At 41.1% G+C, this 23007-nt stretch overlaps 1 protein-coding gene across 2 annotated transcripts in view; it reads right to left on the bottom strand.

The window, feature by feature from the left end:
* Positions 1-23007, bottom strand: part of CCSER1 (coiled-coil serine rich protein 1) — a 413875-nt gene that overhangs the window by 375423 nt on the left and 15445 nt on the right. For both annotated transcript variants that reach the window (XM_082050532.1, XM_082050533.1), the window contains exons 2-3: positions 1041-2390; positions 289-476 (exon numbers count right to left, since the gene is read on the bottom strand). In XM_082050532.1, coding sequence (XP_081906658.1) covers positions 289-476; positions 1041-2346 — 1494 coding nt within the window. In that variant the 5' untranslated portion in view covers positions 2347-2390. The remainder of the gene's footprint in view (positions 1-288; positions 477-1040; positions 2391-23007) is intronic.

Here is a 23007-nt window from a genome sequence, read left to right on the forward strand (position 1 = left end):
TGCTGCAGTTCTCTCTCCCAGTATTTTTCTTCCAAGCAAATCAGCAAAGCCTGACAAGAAGAATCTCTTCACAGAAAGTACACAGACACTTTCATAATGCCACACCCTGAAAAAATACTTTTAATATCTGTAGCTGAGCCTGTATCATATTTTGGAAGCCTGAGACAGCTGCTTTTTTTTTTCCCCTCCCCTTTATTACCATCTACTACTCGTAAACTCGCTGCTTCTCATTATAGTTACATCAATCACAGAAAATCAAAAACCTGTGCGTATGAGAATAAAACTTACCATGCTGTTCATTTTTGAGGACGAGGAACTTGCTCTCTGCTTCCGCAGGCTGTTCAGCTCTTCTGTATTTGCATCCCTGGGTTTTATGATCAGCCGGCTGCCTCCAGCAGTACCTTCTGAAGAGGATCTCAGGCGCTTCTCAACAAATCTGCCTTCTCTGTACGGACTGAAGCTATTGGCAAGATCAACTACAAACAGAGAAACAATCAGGAGTCAATACAGAGAATTAACCTCTACAAATATTTTCTTAATAAGAACACTACTTTGCTTGACATGATTGAATTGAAAGGCAGTTGCACAAGATGTTCTGTAGAAAGCAGAGTCTGCTTAACCAGATAGTGTCACACAGAATTTGCTGTTCAGCCCCAATGACCAGCACACTCAGCACACTACAGCCCACAGCTCCTCATGGAATCCAGAGGACCTTTGCTCCATCCTTTCCTTTCCTTTCTCCCCTCCTTCTAGGACACTTCCAAACCACTGTCCAGTAAAATCCCCCAGAGAAACCATCGCTGGTCCACCAGTGTCAAAACCCAACCTGCCTTATTCTGCGCCCAGAGGCAAGTCCAAGTTTTGTAGGGACAGGGCACAGCTTCATTAGTACCACACAGGACAGGGGTGCACACTGGGTTTGGTTTCTGTCTGACCTTCCTAGCTCAGCTCTGCATCCGCACCCTCCAAACAAATCTTGCAAAAGAACTAAGGCCAAAAAAAACCACCAAATCCAACACTGAAAAGACCACGAGACACACCTTTAGAACGGTTTGTTTCACAACCCCGTTGTGTTCTGAAGGACTGAGGTTCAGAACGTGGGACGATCTTTGCCTCTGTGACAGGAATCGCCTCTCTCGTGTGCGTGGTTTCAGCTCTGGTCCCACTCAACTCTTGTGCTTTTGGAGACAGCATCACTGGTTCTTCTCTACACTGTAATGCAAAGGTTTCTACATGTGCATTTGCAGAGTTCATTTCTCCTATGTGCCTGGCATCGTTACTATGTAGTTCATTGGCTTGCAACAATACTTCTGTCTGATTAGCAGCTGAGGTTTTGAATAAGGTATTAGATTCAACGCTACACGAGCTTGCGTGACTCACAGGAGATACACCAGCAGAATGGCCAGTACTTCCCACAACATCCATCTCCCTCACAGGAGCAGCAGCAGGATTCAAGAAGACCTGAGAGGCAGAGACATTGTGGCCAAAATCCTCTGCAAGCAGCACCCCAGTACCACTGCTGGGCAGAGCATCAACCTCCGAAACAGAGTCCTCCGTCAGGGCAACAAAATCCGAGGGGGTCTGCGCAGCCGTGAGGTCGGCTGAGAGCAGCGGGGACTGCAAGGAGCTCCCCAGGCCCTGCGGCGTCTCGGCCGAACACGGAGGAGAGGACTTGGTGAGCACAGATTCACTATCCACGTACGATTTAACCTCCAGCGAGCACCGGGATTGCTGCACAGAGGAAACGGACTGACTCTCCGTAACAGGTTTGGAAAACTTGTAGTGCGATGAAAAAGATTTAGTGAGAAGCTTTCGTGTGGATTGTTTGACGGAGTATCGGCTCTGCTCCTCCGCAAAGCCCGAATCATCACCCTCATTCTTCCCAGAGCTTATGCAATTTATAAAGACATTCTTATTAGCCGAGGGCTCCTTTCCCTTTTCAAAATCGTCTGTCAAAGACCTTGTTATCTTCTTGCTTCGTGAGCTGCCAAAGCCAACCGAATGCCTTCCTCTGCTTTTAATGTGTTCCTCTAAGCTCAGTTTTTGCAAAGTGCTGAGAGGGGACTGGGCACCATTTGAGATGTTCACATTTTGGCTGGTCGAGTCAGGCTTCTGCTCGCTCCCCTTCCTGTTATGGAAGCTAATGGAAGGAGTGCGGAAAATACTGCGGCGCTTGCCTGTGCTCCCTGAGCTGGAGTTGGTGCTGGAGGGGGAGGACGTGTGGACACCAATGGCATTCGCAGATGAAGGTGAGGAAGGAAGGGAGTCGTGTCTCCGGCTAATACTCCTCCTGAATATTGGCAACCGAGATACTAGAGTCGATCGTCTGGATCCTGAGTCCCCCATCAGGGCACAAAGTGTCTGTGGCTCTTTGCAGACAATAAACAAATCTGGGAGGAGGAGAAAAAGAGAAAAAATATAAATGATTCAGCCTCAAAGCGCACTTGAACAGGCTTTAAGTCAGCCTAAACATGAGATGCCAACATCAGTTTTATGTACAGTTGCAAGCTGTTGCATATTGAAGCTGTTTAGAATTTCAAAGTGATGTTCAGTAGGTGGTGCTGAAAAGCCAGCAGCTGAGCAAAGATGTGGCTCAAAACATTCTATGGCGTTATGATATATTATACAATGCAAATCACACTGGGTAACAATATAAAATCTACCTGCCAAGAGATTTACCAACATGTTGCCCAAATGCCTTTGTTTTTTTAAGTTCTTAGGATAAGTCATCTTACAAACTGTAAGCTTGCTTAGAAGAGACGTGATCTTTCACCACCTGAGTAGAACAAAGTATTATTTTGTGTTCCTACATATTCAGATCTTTGCAAGAAAACAAGAGGATTTAAATTTTCAAATTTTCACCCAACTTTCAGTTGGCATTTTCATTCCTTGACGTGCTCCTGCTCCAGGCTGTAGGCATCACCTCACAGCAGAGAAAATGCTGGCATTGCGGTCAAGCTAAAATATGCACCAGCAAAAATTCTTCATAAGGAATTATAAGTTCTAGGAATTTGTCAAAATATGGGATCCTGTTTCTAGGTTTGAACTTTAAGGTTTTCTTTGCACACTTCTAATTGTCTTGTAGCCCACTTGCGTATAGTTAGCTATTTTTGCAACAGTCACTTGTCATTTTTTGTAAATGTTTAAGCATTGAAAGCTTATTTTGATCAGCACAGCAGATCTACTAAAAGAAAATTAATCTTTATGAAATACATACAACTTCTATCTCCTTTTTGTTCTTGTTATAATAAACTGCCACTGTGAGAGACAGGATCACAGAGGGAACAATGAAAACGTGATATGGAATCCCAAGAGAGGCTGCAGGTGTAATGCCCAAGTGCAGCTTCGGGAGCTACAGGTGTTCAGCAGGTAGGAATAAAAATCAGATCATTTATCTAACAATGCTTGTACCTCAAGTGCAAAAACATACACATTCACCTAACGAGCAATTTAACACGCGTTACACAGGTACAACGAATTTATACAGTGTATATACATACACACATAGGTAAAAATAGAAATGGAAACAGAATATTTAAGGAGTAATGAAAGTACTTGAAAGAAGGGGTAATGAGTAAGTTCAGAGACTATTTCTGTTTAGAAACTGGACTGTACTTTCCATGTTAACTTCTTTTTTTAGATGAAAGAGCCAGCAGAGCTCCAGGCTGCGCGAGCACTGCCGAGAGCCACAGCACCCACGGGCACAGGGATCAATAAGCAATTCTGTACTCCCAGATGAGAGAAACGGCTTGGGAACGTCACTAATTCCCACAAACCATCCGTGATGTCTGACGACACACTAAAATCCAACCTAAACAATACCCAGGTCCTGCAATTGTAATTATTATTATTATTGTTGCTGGACCCATGAATATACTCAGCGTTGGCTTTCCAGGCTAACAATTTTTAATAGAATATATTGCCTCTAACTGTAGATAATAAATACACATTTTTTCAGTAATTTTTCCTTCATTGCCCCTTGGAGGAAGAGCACAAATAATCAGACAACTTCTCTCTTATTGTCTAAGCATCAGGAGGAATTAACTATACTGTTCTTGTAAGGTCTACAACAGCTATCAGAGCTATTTCTTAAAACACATACATCCATGTACACATACATGTATATACAAATGCTTGTGTGCATATACAGTTTGAATACTTCAAATATTGTGAATAATTTATTAACTTATTGAATATTAATTGCATGTACCATTTTATATATATATATATATATATATATATGCACACAGACATCTTGCAGTGTAGAAGTGCCAAAGTTAAGCACTGAGTTAAAGGGCAAAATCTTCCAGATTTAAATGGGACAACAATTCTGATCCTAGACAGTCAATTTAGGACCTGATACAAAGCTCTATGTACCTTAAAATGAATTATTGCATTTTTAGAATACTAACAAGAAAATAAGTAAATAAGAAGGATCAAGGACAAGTGACACTCCAGGAAGGTTTTAAATTAGATCAAGCTCCTTCTTTAGGATAACATATATTTTGCATCATTATCACATAATGTGACCAGTCCAATAAGAGCCTGCACAGTGTTACAGCAGCCTTAATTTCAGTCAAACACGCAAACCATCACTTTGTAATAGCTTTTCATTCTAAAATCCAGTTCTTCCCAAAACTGACATTTACCCCATGCTGCAGTAGACACATTAACATTTTTCTTTTTATGGAATGGATATTTGGTGCACATTTTTGCACCTGGTATTACATGAGACAAAATGGTATACTAAAGGCAGATAAACTATTTTCAAAACACTTAATTGAATTGGACACCAGCAGATGGGGCCATGGATCCACTTGTTCAGTGACCACACGTGTAAAAAGCTGCTGCATTTCTCATTATTACTTTTGAGGCGCAAGTTAGGACTTCAAATGATTTCTGAATTTTACCATTATCATAATTGCACATACATACCAAAAGCTAATATATGCTTATTCAACAGAGAAACCAACCTGCTGCTACCTCTCAGCATTTTTTAAGCAAAGCTTTCTAAATATGTTCTCCTTAAAGATCCACCTCCTAGAAACATCAAACAATATCTCCCACACAAAGAACCATCTGAATTAGGCACCCACATTTAAATTGGGAAATAACTTGACACCCAACCTGATCTTAAATCGGAGCAGAACATCAATGTTCATCCGCTCCCTTCCTCTCCCCTACACAGCCGTATGATTTTTAGGCTGCAATCATAATTTAAGGAAGACTATATATTTTCTTCAATGCTTTCAGTCAAGAACCATATAATAAAGCAAAACACACAGGACTAACATGTGAATCTTAAACTGTGAATATACTCCATCCCTCACGTGCGCAATACCATAGAGCAGAAGGCAAGGACCACAAGACAGACAGACTATAGACTACCTGGCTCCAGACTTACACATAAATTAAATTTACCCCAGGGTACTACAAATACCCACAAAAAGACATGAAAATAATGATTTCTAATTGTTGGTGACTCAACAGAAGTCCTACTGCAGCTGATGCACTGGTCAGGAACAGTCCTTTGGCCCAGCATCGCAGCCTGTGTCTCCCACCTGCATCATTGGACTTCCATAAAAGATTCCAGCCCTACATTGTCCTCAACATTTCAGCATTACCATTTTCAATATTCTTCTAATTTTATCCCAATATTACTTGTCCCTCAACTATATTTGGGACTTGTTTTTATCTACACAGCTCCCAGAGGTCACTATGTGTGTGAAATCCTGTACGCAAGGAGAACATAAGAGCCTAAAAAAGCCATTAAAATATTGTTTTACATTTAAAACAAGAGCAAACACCTGCACACAAACAGTCAGGGCTTTAGCAGTTCTCAAGGATAATGCAGTTGGATTAATGGGGCCTTATTGAAAACACAAGCACAGCCAAATGCCTGTACAATAGAAGGCACTAACTAAGAAAGAGCATTGTTGATATGAAGCAATTTGGTTTTGCAAATGAAACTAGTGAAATTACTTCAAATACAGACCAGCTCCATTTACTTTTGTGAATAACACTCTTCCCTTCTGCTCCTTTGTGCGTGTAACCCCTAAGCACAGTACAGACCTCAAGGACGGATTTTGTGCAACAGTGGCCACAGCTGTATTCCGATGTGAAATTTTATAAGCTACTACTATGTCTGAACTTGCTTGGAGTTGAATTTTTATAAACAGTGTTTACAAACAAAAGAACACCCAACCTAGGCAGCTAGACCTTTAAAAAATTATGCGTGTCTACACGTGCATATGTATAAAACTCCACACACTTTCCCTCGGTACTGAAAACTGACCATGCAAAATAAATAAAAGCTGTTTTCAGATTTATGAAAGCTATCTGGAAAACAAGAACACAAGATCCAAGCACTGAGCTATCCTAAGGCAAGACATGACATTTCCTGTGGCCTGCAGCCCAGCACTGTCTTCATCTGCAAATGTTCCGATGCTTTCAGGAAACAAGAGAGGAAGCAGCATATAAACATGCAATAAATAAATTTGAAGCCCCACACACATCAAAACCTCATCTCCCATTTTGACTGGTCTTGTACCAGTTGAATACAGCTGTTTCATCACTCCTTAACTGCTATTCCCAGTGATGGAATGAAATTAAAAGTGTAACAAACATTCAAAGAAAACTGGAGATAAGTTATCTATATATACTCTTTTGACTTTGCCAGAAGGCACATGTTAGCATGGGACAGGGCACATGTCACTCATTCTTTCATTCGTTATCACTGGGTATGTAAATCCACCCCACCCAAACCAGGTGAACTGCAGGTTTACTGAAAGAGAAGCAGGGAAACTGATGTCTAGAAAGCTAGAGGTCACTGTTTCCTCTATCTACATTTAAATCACCCCCTACTTTAAATGCTTCTGTATCGCATGCAAGGCTCTTTCAAAGCACTCCAGTGTAATATACAGAGGATGGGGACAGAAATGAACCATTCCCACTGGGGTTCTTCACATCCACCCAGCAGCCAGTTACTCTCCAGTAAGAGCTAGGATCATCTACTTGCAAAAACGTGACTGTGTGAAGACGACAAACAAGTGACTTTCACCTCTTCAACAATCAGATACAAACAGTCCGAAACAGGGCAAGGACCATCCCACAGTGAAGCCACAGTCACATTTGTGTGACTGGGGTTTGGTGTGTTGTGTTCTCTTTTTAACAGAAGAGAAACAGTCTCTCTCACCTCTATCACTTATCTGGTTTCTGGAAAAGCATACAATGCATTTCTTTAAACCTCTGGTATTCACAATACTTATAGTTTAATTAGAAACAGTTACAAGTACAAATAATAACCTGGAAATAGAAATATCAAAGAGTACCTGTTTGCTTTGTAACTCAAACATCATGGCATCCACTCCCATGATTACCTTTCTGACATGCGTTTGTAAGCAATGAATTATTCACTTTTAACAAGTGAAGGGGTCTTACACAGATCCCTGAGTGCGGACAGAAGTTAAAACAGAAAGGGACAAAAAGATATTGACTAATGTTGAGCCATGTTAGGTTGACACAAGCTGGCAGCGTGGTGACGGGGCAGGATTCAGCAGGATCAAGCGGCATCCTTCTGCCCTCACCTCCACTCATGATGCACATGGCAGCCTTTTATGAGCCTTAGAGACAGCAGAAAAACTTGTTCAATTAAGGCTTTAAGGAAAATGATTGTTTGGACTTCACAGTAAATACTAGGACTTAGTCACAAACACGGGGTGTGTTCATTTATAGACAGCAATTCGACTTTCAGTTGTATTTTATTTTAACAGAATAGGAAAATCAACCTAGAAAGAATAAAGGAGCTTCTTTTTTCTCTCCAGGCAGGAAAACAACATGTAACATGCCCACTAGAGCACTAACTCGTTTGCACATCAGCAAACAGCAAATCTAGCATTTGCCTCAGCCCAGGACATTCAGAGCGGGTGAGACTCCTTGCCAGCCATTTGCTCTGGAATTCAAGTGGAACAGATCGCTGCTGTGCAGGCTGGCTGCTGTTCTCACGGGGAAAATACCAGGAATAACACGGCCCTAGCTCTGCGCTCATGGTACACTGTTCACTGCAGAAAATTGGTTGGTAGCATGAAACAAAGCACCAATATTGGCTACAACTCCCACAGGCATTCAACGCATCTCTATTAAAAAAAACAAACACACACAAATACACATGCCACCACTTCCTTATACTATTCTGCTGGCTCATAAGGCATCATAAAGTGTCTCTAAAGCATGATCTGGATTATTTGCACAGTCAGTAGTGAATTCAAGTTTTGCTTCAACGTGCTCCTTGTAAAATCTGTCTTTCCATGTATTCCAAATGCATACCTCTAGCTCGCTCCAAGAAACCATCAGAACTGCCTCAGCACTACGCAGTGCCAACAGAACTGCGAGTCTTTGTTCCGTGCTCTCCCACGTCTATTCCTCTTGTCTTCCAGAATCACAGCTTCAGTGTCAGCAGCAATTTATTTTTTATGCTAAAGCTTCCTGCACGTTTTCCAGCCTGGCTGCTTTTCCATCTCCAGTGCTGCCTGCTCCTGCTGCATATATGGCAACCACAGTGACAACAAGGGCTGGGGTCATTTATTACCTCTGTCACCAGCTGAACGCGTGACCTTAACTGCATTAAAACGGACCAAATCCTCATCTGTTGTAAATTCATGGGGCTCCACTGAAGTGAAACATGCTGATTTAAACCACTTGGCTTTTCATCCCTATAAGCCTCAGTCACCCCATCTGTAATTCTTTTTTAAATCCTGCAAAAGTGACATTTGGACATGTATGATCTAATCACTCCTAGTACACTGACTCCCAATTTAAGTGGATAGAAGTAGATTGCGTTTGCGTCTTTTTTATGCTGACCAAGTACAGAATCCCTTAATGGGTTATAATGAAGATAGATAAAACCCTCACAAATTAATCATGCAGTTCTGAAGGTCCATACACCTGTGCTCCATTCCTACTTGTCCAAGCTGAAAAGAGAGTACTGAGATAGAGGGACCCATGTTCACCTCACATGGAAAAGGTCTGGGCAACAAGAACTCTTCCAGGGGATCCATAGTAGTGGAAAGATTTTAAAAACTAAAACAACATCAATCAATGTGGCTAATAGTATTCACGAAAGCAACCCATGAAAGCTTTGCCTAACATTGGGCACACTAATTTCCAGATCCGTCTTCGATTAATAAGGTACCTGTAGCACGTCACTGTACAGCTGTTGACTATGTTTACCACAGGATCTATCTCAAGGCAGAGGAATAGAGAGGAGGACTAAGGCAGCATCCTCACAGGAGAGATGCCTACTGAAATACAGAATTGCTCGGAATATCAAGGAAGAAATTCAACTCACCTCTCAACCCAGCGAGAAGACAAATATCTAGAACAAACAGCTGGAAGAAAAAACAAAGGAGAGTTGACTGACACTGTTTAATGACATTATCTCTGAGGTGGTCAAACTCAACTGGAATTTACAAAAAAGACCTTCTGAACAAAGCTGCTAGAAGGTTTGTTTTTCCTTGTGCTAACTCAGAGATGCTAATTCAATTCTGCCAAGCACTTAAGCACATGCTTGACTTTAAGAATGAGAATAATCTCATTCCCATTCAGTAAAACACTTCAAAGCACATACTTTCAAACCATGAGTGGTCCCATTGACTTCAATGGGAGGTAAGCACAATGCGAATGCTTTGCTGGTCAGTGCTCAAGGATGCAGTTGAGCCCCTGCATTGGAGGAGCTGGACATCCTGTGTGTGGCCACTCCAGAGCCAAAGACAGAATAGTAAAACCAACCTGAGAGGCCAAAATGAACTATATAGTAACTGTGAACCAAATTGCCCTATTCTGAATGCTTTTTAGGATTATTGTAAAAGCTGAAATGAATTCTCCGTATATTTTATACAGTAAAAACAAATGAATATATTATTTTCTTAAATTTATGCACAAGCCTAATTGCTATGCAGGCACAATTAAGAAGATCTAAGAAATGCAAAACCAAGATACCACATGGTTCTCAGTTCCAAAAAATCAGAGACATAAAAGCAGATTTCACACACTTGTGTGTGAACACAAAACTCTGATTAAAAGACAGCTGACTACAGCAGGACTCCATGCTTCCCGAGTGTTCTAAACACAGTTCTGAATGCATAAAAGAGGTATCAAAAAACAAGCTTGGGCATTTCAGGATTTCTTAGGTCTTCTGTGGTCAAGCAAAAGGCTTAACAAAATACAGGCAATGTCTCTTGGTTATCACACCTCTTGGTCTGTATTTTCCTATCTGCATTCACCTCAAGTCAGTGGAATACAAATAAATTCTCTGTTTCTTGCCCTCACTGACTTTTGCCATTCCCTACCAACTCCTCTGTGCAGATCACAGCCCCCGAGAGATTCCAGAAACATCCCTTTGGAAAGGCTTTTAAAGCCTTTGATTGTCCATGTTGCTTCTTGGTTAATGTCTATTTGTCAAAGCAATAAAAAAACAACTTTGTAGTTGTTTTACATACATGAAATATGAATTTTTGATGCACGTTTCTGAAAGCTCGTGCATCTTTGTCTCTGTGTCTTTAACCTAGCTGGAAAGCAGATGGAGTCTTTTAACTCGCATCATATGCTGAAAATTACACTATTGTGGTATTGCTTTTCACATATCGTCATTAATCAAATTAACACCTCTGCTTTAGTCCTGAATTCCTGTCAAGCAGGGCAGAGATTGCACTCCGTGTTACCTCTTAAGCCCATTACTACTCTAATAATTATGTCCAGATTTACAACATTTTTTGCCTGTGGGCCCAGTCTGTTCTTTTGATCCTATCACAAACTATTTTAGAAGAGGTGAATAGGTGAAAAAAATAGTTGTAGCTCCAGGAAAGTCAACTAACAGCACCCTGATCCTCAGGAGTTACTTTCCCTTTGTTACGTACACACCATAAACACAAAATACTTCACTCCGCTACATTATTAAATATGGTCAGGTCTCATTTTCTCTCAGATGTATCTATGTCTCAGAGCAACAGGACATGATGTGGGGTTTCTCACGTCAGGACTAGCTGACTGCTTTTACGCTCTTCTTCATCCCTAATTCAGAACTCTTCAAGTGCTTCACAACAAAAAGTCAAGTAAAATGGACACACACAATATTTTTACAAGAACAACTGGAGATAAGATCATGGGAAATATTTTACTATTTCTTCCAATTAGACTTTTGTTATATTACTGTACATATTGCGGCAGGGTGCCAAAAGGCACAGGGAGGTGGCTGGGTTGTACCAGATGGCACTGATATCCAGATGTGATATCCAGGTGCTCAGACTCTCCATTCTTGCTTTGACCTTCCTCGTTCAGTGGGTGCCAGGCAAAGGCGTTGTGACGTCGCAGGGAACTTGGTGACAGCTGATGCCGCCAGCCTCTCACCATGCAGACACTGGCCCCGATGGCTGAGCCCGGCTCAGGGTGACAGCGAGAGCTTGTCGGTGCAGAGAGCACAGCTGAGCGGGGAGCGGCGCGATGCTCAGGCCGGGGCTGTCCCTGCTCCTGGCTCTTTGCATGGCTTCTCTCTGCCCCGGCAGCCTCGGCCGTCTCAGCCGTCCCTCCTGGGCCACGCTCATGTGGGATGTGCCTGACCAGGACCTGCTGCAACAGCGCACTGGCCTGGGGAGCCAGCGCTCCTACCGGCCCTTATCAGCAGGGCAGCTCCAACACATCCCTGCCCGGCTGGATCCGACGCTGGTGTCCCCAGAGGTGGCCTGTTTGAGCTGCTCAGCCCTGTGCCTGCTGCTCAGCGGGGCTTTGCTTGTATGCTACCTCTGCAGAAAAGCCAAGCGACACCTGAGAGAGGTGAGCTATGGGGGTCAGGCAGGTGGGATGGTGTCAGCTGGCTGGGCCAGAGAGGTCCCAGCGCTCCTTTCACCGTGCTCCCTGCCCTGTCCTTTCCAGTAGACGTGCCAGGAACCCTCAGCTTCTCCAGAGACCTGCTGCCAGGGTCACTGCTCCTGCAAGAACTATGAGCTGATCCGCCGGCTGAAGGCAAATCCTGACCTGCTGAAGAGGTACCTGCAGCACCTGCGCAACTGCTACGCGTAGGAAGATGTCCTCCAGAGACAAGGGAAGAAGAAAATGTGGGAAGACTTGGAAGAGGAGGAGACACTTCTGCACTTGCTCATAGAGCCACAGCTCCAGCAAGGCTCTGGGAGGGACAGGGTATGGCAAGGGATGCAGTGAGTAATGTGACATCTCTGGCAATAAATGTTCTATAGGACACTGGCTCCAAGCTAATGTAACATCGATTGAATGTTCAATGATACACAGGCAAGTTACTCTACACAGGGATGCTGCCAAGTGCCTCCCAACCAAAGAGAAATCGCATTCATGCTAATTGTTCAGGGCTCTCCAAAGAAAAAGCAGAAAGCAAGGATGACTGCAACATCGGCAGCTAAAGCACGGTCACAAAAATCAGCCCCCCCCTGTACTGCCTGTGAAAAAGATAAGGGATAGATATCAAACATCTGCAGCCTGCAAGATTACTACCAAGAAAAAAATTGACAATTATTGATTGGCTTAAGCAGAATTAAAGGGACAAAACCAAAAAAACCTGTGGACTTATAACGCACTGTAAATAAACTGTAAAAAGAGACAATAACATTTTGTAGGGGATAGATCAAAGTTTCACACTTGACAGAACTGCTTAAAGAGTTTTTACAGTTGGGTTGTTTTTTTTATAGGAAAAAAAAGACAATATTTTGCCTTTTCTTACATCTTTACTATCATTTTCGATAATTTAAGAATCAAAGGCCCATAAGAATACATATATCTCTAGCAAAGGACTATGTAAGAAAGTCCTAAGATCATCAGTTTTCTGCTGAAGGAAACATGATGCAGATTTTTACACATTATATACATTTGGACATTTTGCCACAGAACTGTAAGGCTGAATTGGGAAAAAGGAAATTAATCACTACATTCCTCAGAAGGCTATAAAGCCTAACATACTATTCACAACAAACAGTACAAGTTTCCTCTTAGAGAACATGACAAGACAGGAACAATTTTAACTGACACTTTTAAATATATATCCTATTACAGCCAGTCAATCCCATTCCGCTTCCCACACCAAGGCTGATTCGAGCAGATTTTCATTCCGATTGCCTTCCTGAGCATGCTCTGAGCCTGAGCTGATCCATCGGCACGGCCTGCAAGGCGCCACCGTGCCCCTGAGCAGACGCTACACCCCGGGCAGCTCCCCAAACCTACAGTTCTGCTGCCTCTGCAGAAACATCAGTCTGCAAGACACCTGTGGCGTCCCCTCACATCTCTACAGTGCCTTGTGTTATCTTGGGGAAGCCACCTAGTCATTCAAGCATTAAAACGGATAATGCTTTCTGGGTTATTGAAAAGATTTAATGCAGTGTCTATTTAAAACCTCTAAAATGTTGAAGTGGCAAACCCTTCTGAAACACAAATAGGCACAGCAAACAGTGGGGACAAGTAGCACCAAAAAGAAAAACTGCCTTAGGAATGGAACACAAATTAATTATGAATTATTTTAGTATTATCCCAAACCCTCAAGTGGGAAAGTTGTGTTGCTAATTGCTAGACTGTACATCTGCTGTTTGCCAAGAACATATGGTGCAATTGTAACAGGAACTGCTGACTAAGGGAATACATCACTTTGTTTGGATAATAAAGCAAAACTTGAGAAGTACTTGCATTGTTCATCATCCTGCCCCAACCACACACAAGTTTCTAGCATTGAGTATCAAGATTTGGGCAAATGTTTGCATGACCCTGTTTTGAACTGTTCACTCCATCTCTGTATTTTTTCCTTTCTGAATATGTAGCTGCGAACCAAAGTCACTCAATGGACCGATACAGGAGGAAAGGACAGCTCTCATTCCATGGGTTACTTGGCAATAGTGTGCTAAGCTCTAGAGAAGTAAATATTTTCAGAATTGTCTTTGTTCTGATTGTTTTTTTAAGTATCTCAGCAATAGCACCGGACTTGTGATCTCTCCTGAAAGTCTGTACCAAACTCTACAACCAAAACATGCCCATCAAAAATCTGCTAGTTTGAGTGTGCTAACCAATTTGAAGTATGTGAATGGGTATAAATGATTTCATATTTATGTAAACATTATTACTCCAGCCCTCTAGCACCACCCATTCTTCAGCATGCAAGACACTCCTGTGTTTATTTGTGCATATGAATCATCTAATTTGACACAAAGGAAGTGGATATATTGGATGCTATGGATTACTCCTGCTGTTTTATTTGCTTTGAACAGGAAAAAAAGGATATTCAAGCATCTTACTACTCCTTTTACTAAGGCTTTTTTCCTTACATTCTCGCAGTGAATTACAAAACATACGTTTTCCTCTTGTTCAGCTTGGACAGATGAGCACAGGAAGCCAGCGTGCCACGATTTACTGAAGGAGGAAACCATGAGCAGGTCAAAGCTCAAATACTGGGCTGCCTGGTTAAAGTTCTTTTCATTCTTACACAAACTCTTGGCAGGCATGCAACTCATGGCACTTCCACACACTTGCTCCTGTCTGATTGAGGAAACTGTATGCAAGGAAAGACTTGTAATATTCAGGCCAATAGGTCACATTAACTGTTATGGTCTCATCTTTACCCATTATGACTGCAGCTTTAAGAATCTCTCTTTGTATACAGAGGATCTGAAGAAAATGAGAAACAAAAGGCAGACACACCTATGAAACAGAAAGCAGTCAACTACACAGACTTTGAACTTTGCTCAGCAAGATGGCTATTAGAATACAAGGAACAAAATGCATGGGAATTTTAAATGAAAAATAAAGGGAAAGTGAGGTTTAGGAACAAGGCTACTAAAAGTAGAGGTGGAGCCAAATGTATTCCTAAAGATACACAGGAGATACGGTTGGATAGGCAACTCAGATTGTACTGAAAATGTTAACTAAAAGTTATTTAATATAATAGAGTGTTATAGTGTAATACAACACAAAACTTTCAGCCCATAAAAATAAAGCATTGCTGGAAATTTCCACATCAAAGATGCTTGTAAAACTCCAGAAGCTTAACTCCAGCCTTTCTGTAGCTAATTTTAAGCTATCACATCTATCTGCACTTCCAATACATGTAACTCCATTGCTCTAATGCAGCCCAGCTGAAGGGACATGGCAATAGCAAACCGAGTGCTGACCCTCAGTCAATTCATACATGTCATCTGCAGTAACGAGAGGTGCCGGGAAAGAATAAACTGTTGTTTGAAAGAAGAGATGAATCTATGGGTTTATTCCTCTCTGTTCCCACACTGCTGCTCTGATAATCTTCTTTTCAGGCTAGTTTATGTTGGGTGACGTTTCCAAGTAGTTTCAACAATTCCGTCAGAACTGCCTGAGGTGCAGCAGGACACGCAGTAACAGAGCGAGCAACTCATCCCGCTTTTTACAAGGAAGGGTGAATTATACCCAATTAGACCTTGCTTGCCCATCTGCCCACATCATTTAATGTTAATGTGTTATTACATCATTTCAAAACAGACACTTTGTTTTGTGCCCACACTTGACAAGTTCAGGCACGCTGAACTCCACCTGAAACACAGATGGTAATACCCAATAGTTTGGCTCTTTCTGTTACACAGAAGACAATAAAAGACACGAACATGTTTTGACCCAAACCCAGTACTTGCTGGCTATGACTATCACCATATTCAGATGGAGTCAAAGACAAAGTCAAACTAAAAGCATGGGTTACTTTGGAGCAAATCCTTTCGCTGCAGTTTAGTCCCATGCAGCAATCTACTTCTTCCACATATGGAATCTAAAGCACACACTGATGGCTGCACTCACTAGAGGTAACTCCCTTACTCTGCTGCACACAAATTCTAAACATTTGAATCCATTAAGTTTGATGAGTAAGACGTGACAGCCAAACTGGTTTAATAAATTAAGAACCTTCCCAGTCTCATAGATCATCACTGACATCTCAAAATGAACATTTTGAAATAACTGAGATATTTGACCTAGAAGTACTGAAACAAATTGAGAGACCTATTCTTGTATTTTTCTTGCTGCGATCCAGCACGGAAGAACAAGAAATTTTGTCCCACCACATTACCACAATAGCTTGTCTGCTGGTTAAGTGACAGAGGCGGGTTTGTGCAACATCTTTCTTTGGCGTTGGTTTTATCGTAAGCTTCAAAGAGCAGCCACAGCACCACACACACATCAATCCATGGCAAACACAGGAACAGTAACACCACTGACCAGCAGTTGCCTGTAAGCGGTTGCAGGGGACAGCGCAGCTTTACTTCCATGTCTCTGTCTGAACTGTAATTTTAGTGATATCAGTGTCAGAGCACTAGAAATGACTGACTGCTATCAAATTGAGCTGTGCACTCTCTCACACCTAAAAATCAATATTGTCGTGTAGGTTAGCAACAATGAACTCCATACAGTGCTCCTAGTGCTAGAATCCATCTATAGATGCAGTTTTCCTGCTGGCTTTTACAACAGCATCAAAGCAGCTGCAAGTCAAAGGCAGCTGACTCCAACTTCAGAGGGTTTCTCAACAACTTCACCTAAGAAGCAGCTGGCCATGGGAATGCAAGCCACAGGCTTTGGCTTCACCCTTAAATCTTCATGAAGCATTTTCCAGTCATTTTTCCCTCAAAATGAACATTAGCAGGAGAGGACGTCCAGTAGCATCAAAACCAGATACTGGCATTTGTCTTCATTTATAAGAACAAAGAGACTTTGCATTATTTGACATTACAGTCATGCTTATCAATCCACCTACAAAAACCAGCTTGTTCCTTTCATCTCTCAGAAAGCCAAACAAATTGAACTATGTTTCAGTTAGTACTTAACTGCTTCCTTTCAGGAAAATAAATGGCTCATTTTTACAAATAAAGTAATGCTAATTAAAACCCTATAATTAATAAGTACCAAATAAAACCGTTGGCTTTTTTTTATATTGGTGAAGACTTCTTCATTTTCCCTGACACTACATCAACTGAAAAATAAAACAAGTTAATTTTATACACGACTATTTATCCAAAATATTCTGATAATGTAATGGATCAATGCTTGAGGCACACGACATGTCTCAGTAGCACTGAAGTGATCAATACGTTGGCTGAACAGCCATCAGAAAAGCTGTTATTTTTCAGAAGGTTAGCTCCTCAAAGACACACAAACACCATCATAACTGTTATCTCAAATGCTCCATTTACTACACAAAATGATTCTAAAAACATATTTTTTCATCCCCATATTGAAACTATTTTTTGAAAATCACAGGCAAACACAGAAAATGTTTTTTTGCAGCAATCTTTCCTTTTTCCTACTCCAAAACTCTTGTTGCAGATGAGACTGACAGTTAAAGCTCAATTAGATCAATTCTGAGATGGACAACGACAAGAGAGGTTTCATCACTAACCCAAAAAGACATATTTTTAGAAACAAAGAAATACAATAGCTAGTAATTCCATACAGAAGTGCTAGTTTTTGCACACATGCATTTTTGAGTTTTGCAAACCTAATTAAATATCCATGCTAAGATGGCTGGTTTGGCATTATCAGGTATTACACTGGCAATGTGTTCAGGACCAGTTCCTAGAGACTGAAAATTTTTAACACTGCTAATTCTTTCTCAATTGCCTAGAATGCCACTGGCTTTTATCTAGCCTAAGAATAAAATGGTTTATCTCGCAAAGGAGCAGAGAGAACTGCCAATGGGTTAAGCACACCTGCAGCCAATGCAAGTTACCCTTGAACGGCATTACACCACATTTCCATTCAGAAAGGGATTTCTGTGAGCCTGGATTCGACAGCTGACACAGCAGCTCAGCAAACCTGGGTGCTACCTTATTATTACAGGTTCAATTAGAATCACAGCAATTAAGAAACTGTCAGCACTTCCATTACAAATTCTTTTCCAGGGATTAATAACTAAGCTGTAAAATTTGCTCTGGGATGGGATTGTGCAGCTGGGTGTGAATCCTTTTTTCAGTGCAAGAAAAAGAAGGGACTAGGTTTTTCCTCTCTTACCTGAACAATAACAATGCTTAAAAACATCTGAAAGTATTCTGAAACGCAGCGCCTATAACAACGGAGCAGCACTTTCAGAGTTTTTAATAAAATAATTACATACGAAGGTCTTGTTGTGGTACCGTGGACAGAACACGGACAAGAGATTGATGAGATGTGGAGCCAGTTCCTGCCAAGAGACTCTCTTGTGATTTCAGGCAGGTAGGTTAACGTCCCTGTGCTTCTCCTTCCCGGTCCCTGGGAGCGGGATAATTGCCGTAATGATCTCCACAGTGCACTCACTGAAACCCAGGGAATAAAGCCTCTGGGTAACTGACATGTCCTTTTCAGTCTAACACGAGGCTGTTGACCCTTGCACATCTGCAGACTTTACATGCTTCACATGCACATAGTTGCCACACGTATGACAAGCCAGGCCACCTACCGACATTCAGTGTCGGCTTCATAAATATACCTGTCCCATAGAATCAATGAGATCCCAAATAGCAAAGTTTCAGGATCCTGATTACAACTGAATGTTGGAGGCTCAACCACAGGAATCTAGAGAGCTGAACAGTCATATTACAATAGCCTAACCATTTGTTACTACCCAGAGCTTTGAGCTTTAATCCTCTGACACAACATTCGCAATCACTTCATACTTGCAATGCTGCTTCTCTAAGAGGCTGCTCAATAAGGCAGAAACTAAATGACAGCAGAAATCAGAACAATAGTGAAATAGTTGAAATTAACACATTGTTGTACTAGCACCACTGACAGTGTACATACTTTATTACCTCAGATAAAAAGAATAATATTTGCCTATAACTATACAAAGCCTCCTGAGCACTTGATCCAACCAGTGGGAAGCGCAGCCTCAAGCTCTGTCCACAAGGAGCCAGTGGCACCACAAATCAGAGTTGGCTTCTACAGTTTACCAAACACTACACTGCACATTGTAGGAAAACAACATGAGCCAGCAACTTACAGGAACAAACCATGGCCTCATGTTTTACAGCTGGAGTCAGATTCAGCTGACAAACAGAAGGAACTTTGCAATCAATAAAGAACCTCAAATTAAAAAAAAAAAACCACCGAAAAACCACTAAACAACAGCACACTTAGAAAAGCTGCACGAGGCCAGACGAATAAATTTGATTACAATCCTAAACAATGCTTCAAGAGGAGTTAAACAAACAAACAAACAACACACACCCCACCAAACACCACAAACCACAACACTCCAGTCTCCAAGCGGTATTTTACAAACTATCCTGGAAAATCATCATGCATTCAAAGAGTTCTCAGAACTTTTTCACCTAAATGGCCGGGGTGTTTTGCAGGTGTTATCCAAGTCACACACCCGCCTTACAGATAATGACATTACAGAAAGCTAAACTGATACCAAGGACACAAGGTTGAAAGCAGTTTCCACATTGGAATTTTGGGGAAGATTTCACAAACTTGCCTTTTTTTAGAATCAAATTCATTTACTGTTAAAAATTAAACGTCAACAACTGGTCGTATGTGTCTATGTGTATACCTCCTGAGTTACATTTGCTTCCTGTACAGCAAAGTACATCAAGATCTCAATTTTTCAGTCTTTTATTTCTTCTAAAAACTAGAAAAAAGCTTGGTGAGGCTTATTTGGGAAGCCCGAAGTTCAGACAGCTCATTTAGTCCATTACAAACTTCACTACCAAATGACAGCTGTAGTTGGAATGGGTCAACATATACTGTTTGGCCTCTTCCATAAGCAAATAAAATAAGAGATCTATCTCCCAAAAATCAATATTGATAAAGAAAACCCATACTGACAAAGAAAGTCAATATACTGTGGATTTAACCAGGTGAAAAATTACTCTATCTTCATTTTTTACCCCAAATAAACCAATTATTTGCAGAACAGGTTGTCTGTAATTGCCGTTAGTCAGCTGCTGAATTTTGTAGGCTGCTTCACTCTCTCTTAGCAATATGGAGATGCATTTACTGAATACTCTTAAAAGTGGTAACAACTCAACTCACAAAGAAGCCAATTTCCTAAAGCAAAACCATATTCTACTTCACATAAAGGCCAAGCAGCTCAAAGTTTTGTTGTAAATACTGTCATATGATACTCATTCAAGTTACAGAATCTTATAAAGGAAGAAACAACTTTTGAACTACATGGCCTTATCTGTATTTCTCTTAATGTAGCTGTCTGTCGTAAGAGTTACTATAGAATTAACAGAACAGGACAGTAAATGAAGAAATAAAGTAGTGAAGTTCAAATTTTTAAAAAGTAATGGAAAAAACATTGCTAGAAGCAGAGTTTAAAATGTAAACATAAATAAAGCAGTAGGGTATGGGAGATTATACTGCTGCATTTCTAGTCCACATAAATTGGTGTCCACACTTAATTATTGAGGTGGGTTTTGTGGGTTTATTTGTTTGTTTTGGGGCTGGTTTTGTTTTAGGGTTTTTCTTTGTATTTTTTGAGGTTTGGTTGGGGGTTTTTTATGGTTGTCTGGGGTTATTCTCAATTAAAAACAGCGTTTCTTAAACGAGTTCAAACTATGCTCTCTTTCTGGCCGCTCCAAGGCAAACAGGCTACGAAGCGTTCATCTGGGTTTCCACCCCAGGCATTCAAAGGTGCTTCTGAGGGGTGCCAGATGCCTTTATAGAAATTACCGAGTACCCCTCAGAAGCACAGCCGCCCAGCAACACCAGCAGAGGTTACAGCTCCATATCCTACAACAACCCTGAGGAAACAAAGACAACTGAAACAAATAGTCAAAGTGGGTTTTTTTCCACAAAAGCTGGAAACAAAGATTTTTTCACACATCAACAAGCAAGAAACAGATATTGTTAAGTGTATCGTTGTTAAGTGTATCGTTTTAATCCATGAGTAAAGGCGTTGCTTTAGTATTCTCTTTAATGATTAGCCTAAGAATCATTCTTGTGCTTAAAACACAACGTTAAGAGTTTTGTGTGTCCATTTATGGGATTTTTTACATATTTTCCAAAGCCTATTTTTCTCCATGCCTTGCACTGTCCACGCATCCAGAAAAATGCTTTACAAGTTTTAATTTGGAATCTGTAATAAGGTTCAAACAAGGGACTCTGACTGTAATTTATCAATTAACATTTATCATAGCAAATCATAATGGAGCTGTGTTTCAGAGAGAAAGCATTTCCATGGATGAGAGGTAGCATTTTTAACCAAAAAAAAAAAATCATATGTATGCTTTAAGAATGCAATTAGAATGATCATAAGCACACAATAGGTCTGAACTACTGAACTGTAATTAGCAAAACCCTTGACAAATGTGCTGTATGGACAGAACAGGATACAGAATGCATACCAGGTTTAGAAATGGACAGTGTAGCTGTGCTTAGCAAATTACTAAATTAACCAGGAAAAATACATGAGCTAGCTCAAGGGCTTGTTTACAAAGTGTTAAATACATTTTACACAACCTCTCCATTCCTTGTTTTCAGTACTGAAGCACATTAACCACTTTTGTTTATTTTCCTTTTGAAATATTTCCTTTCTGAACAGCAGGAACAAAACACAAAATTTGTTTTCCTTTTTTGATTGTTTGTTTTCAGGCCCGTCAAATCCTCCAGAGAACAGTTGTGAGACATTTCAACCCACCCTCTCCTCTTCCCCCCCAGCCGGCTCTAACTGCCCCCATCCTCTCCTGCTGGCATGGGTGCTATTAGGGCACAGAATGAATGAAAGCGGAGAGCTTAACTGGTTGAAAAGCAAACAGATAAAAGCAAAATTCATTTTCCACAGGCTTAGTTGTGATGCAGCTCTGGTGATGAACAGCCACACGATGCTAATGTCTGGGACAACCATAGGACCATCACTCTGGTCACAACGTGGACATCCGAGGAATTAAAGTACCTCTGACTATGGCTGCAACATGTAAGAACATCCAACAGCCAATAGTCAAGTGGCAGTACACTATCTTGTTATAATTTTGCTCAGTTTAATTTTAAAATGTCTCAAATGGTTTGTTCATTTTCATGCTCTCACAGATGACTTAAGTAAGGCTTTGTCAAAAGCACTAAAGATCAATATTCTTTGCTGCTAGTTTGATATCCTTATGAAAAGCATCCCTGTCCACCTTTGCACACTGTATCCAAGAAAGGCTTTGTAAGAAAATGAGTAACACTGGTGTCAGAAATAATCAGTGTGCACTATGGCTGAAAAGCTGCTCATTACTTCAACTGTAAGCCTAAGAAAATCTCATTCACCTATTTGGCTCCAGAGATATGCAAAACTATATGCTAATATATGGATATATTGCATTCTATCCAGGAAACACCTGTGTACATGGTAAGGGAACTCTACCATTTCCGTATAGTTACAAACAAATTATTCCTTCCTTCCTTTCAGAGCAAAAGGCTAAAATTTGTTCTCTAGCGAGCTGAGTAAAGGGTAACATTTGAACTTGTAGACATTCCCAAACTCCTGCAGGAAGCTTTCACGCTGCTGCCACCATGTCTTTCCTGGAACTGCAAGGCTGCACGACGACCTTTCTCTCCTTCACGTGCCTTCTGCAGCACAGACCTTTGCAAGCTAATCCATGCTGGTTTGCAAACTGAACAGGGGAAGGCTGCCCTGTCACCACTAATTGCATTCCACATCAAATCACTGTGCAGCCAGCACCAGCCAAACCTGGGATACACAGATCCCCGCACTTAGCAAGCAGCAGAATGTGAGTGGCTGTCATATCTTATCCTACATTTACCTTACACCCTCCGTAGCACTGTGAGTAGTTCCAAGTCGGGGGGGAAGGGAAAGAACTTGATAATTTTTCACATCATTTCTTATCTAGGCTAGTATCTCTTGAGCAAACAGTATTTATCCCCTTCAACATAGTGTTAAGAACCAACATATGAGGTTTTGTGATACTTATTGCAAGCCTTCCATCCTTTAGCCATGAACATTTGCATCTCTCAGCTCCGATTTTGTGACTCACTTCTTGTGTTTCCCCTACAGAAGGGACTAAAGAA

The sequence above is a fragment of the Streptopelia decaocto genome (genome assembly GCF_964273445.1).
Source record: "Streptopelia decaocto genome assembly, chromosome: 4".
Taxonomy (NCBI): Eukaryota; Metazoa; Chordata; class Aves; order Columbiformes; family Columbidae; genus Streptopelia; species Streptopelia decaocto.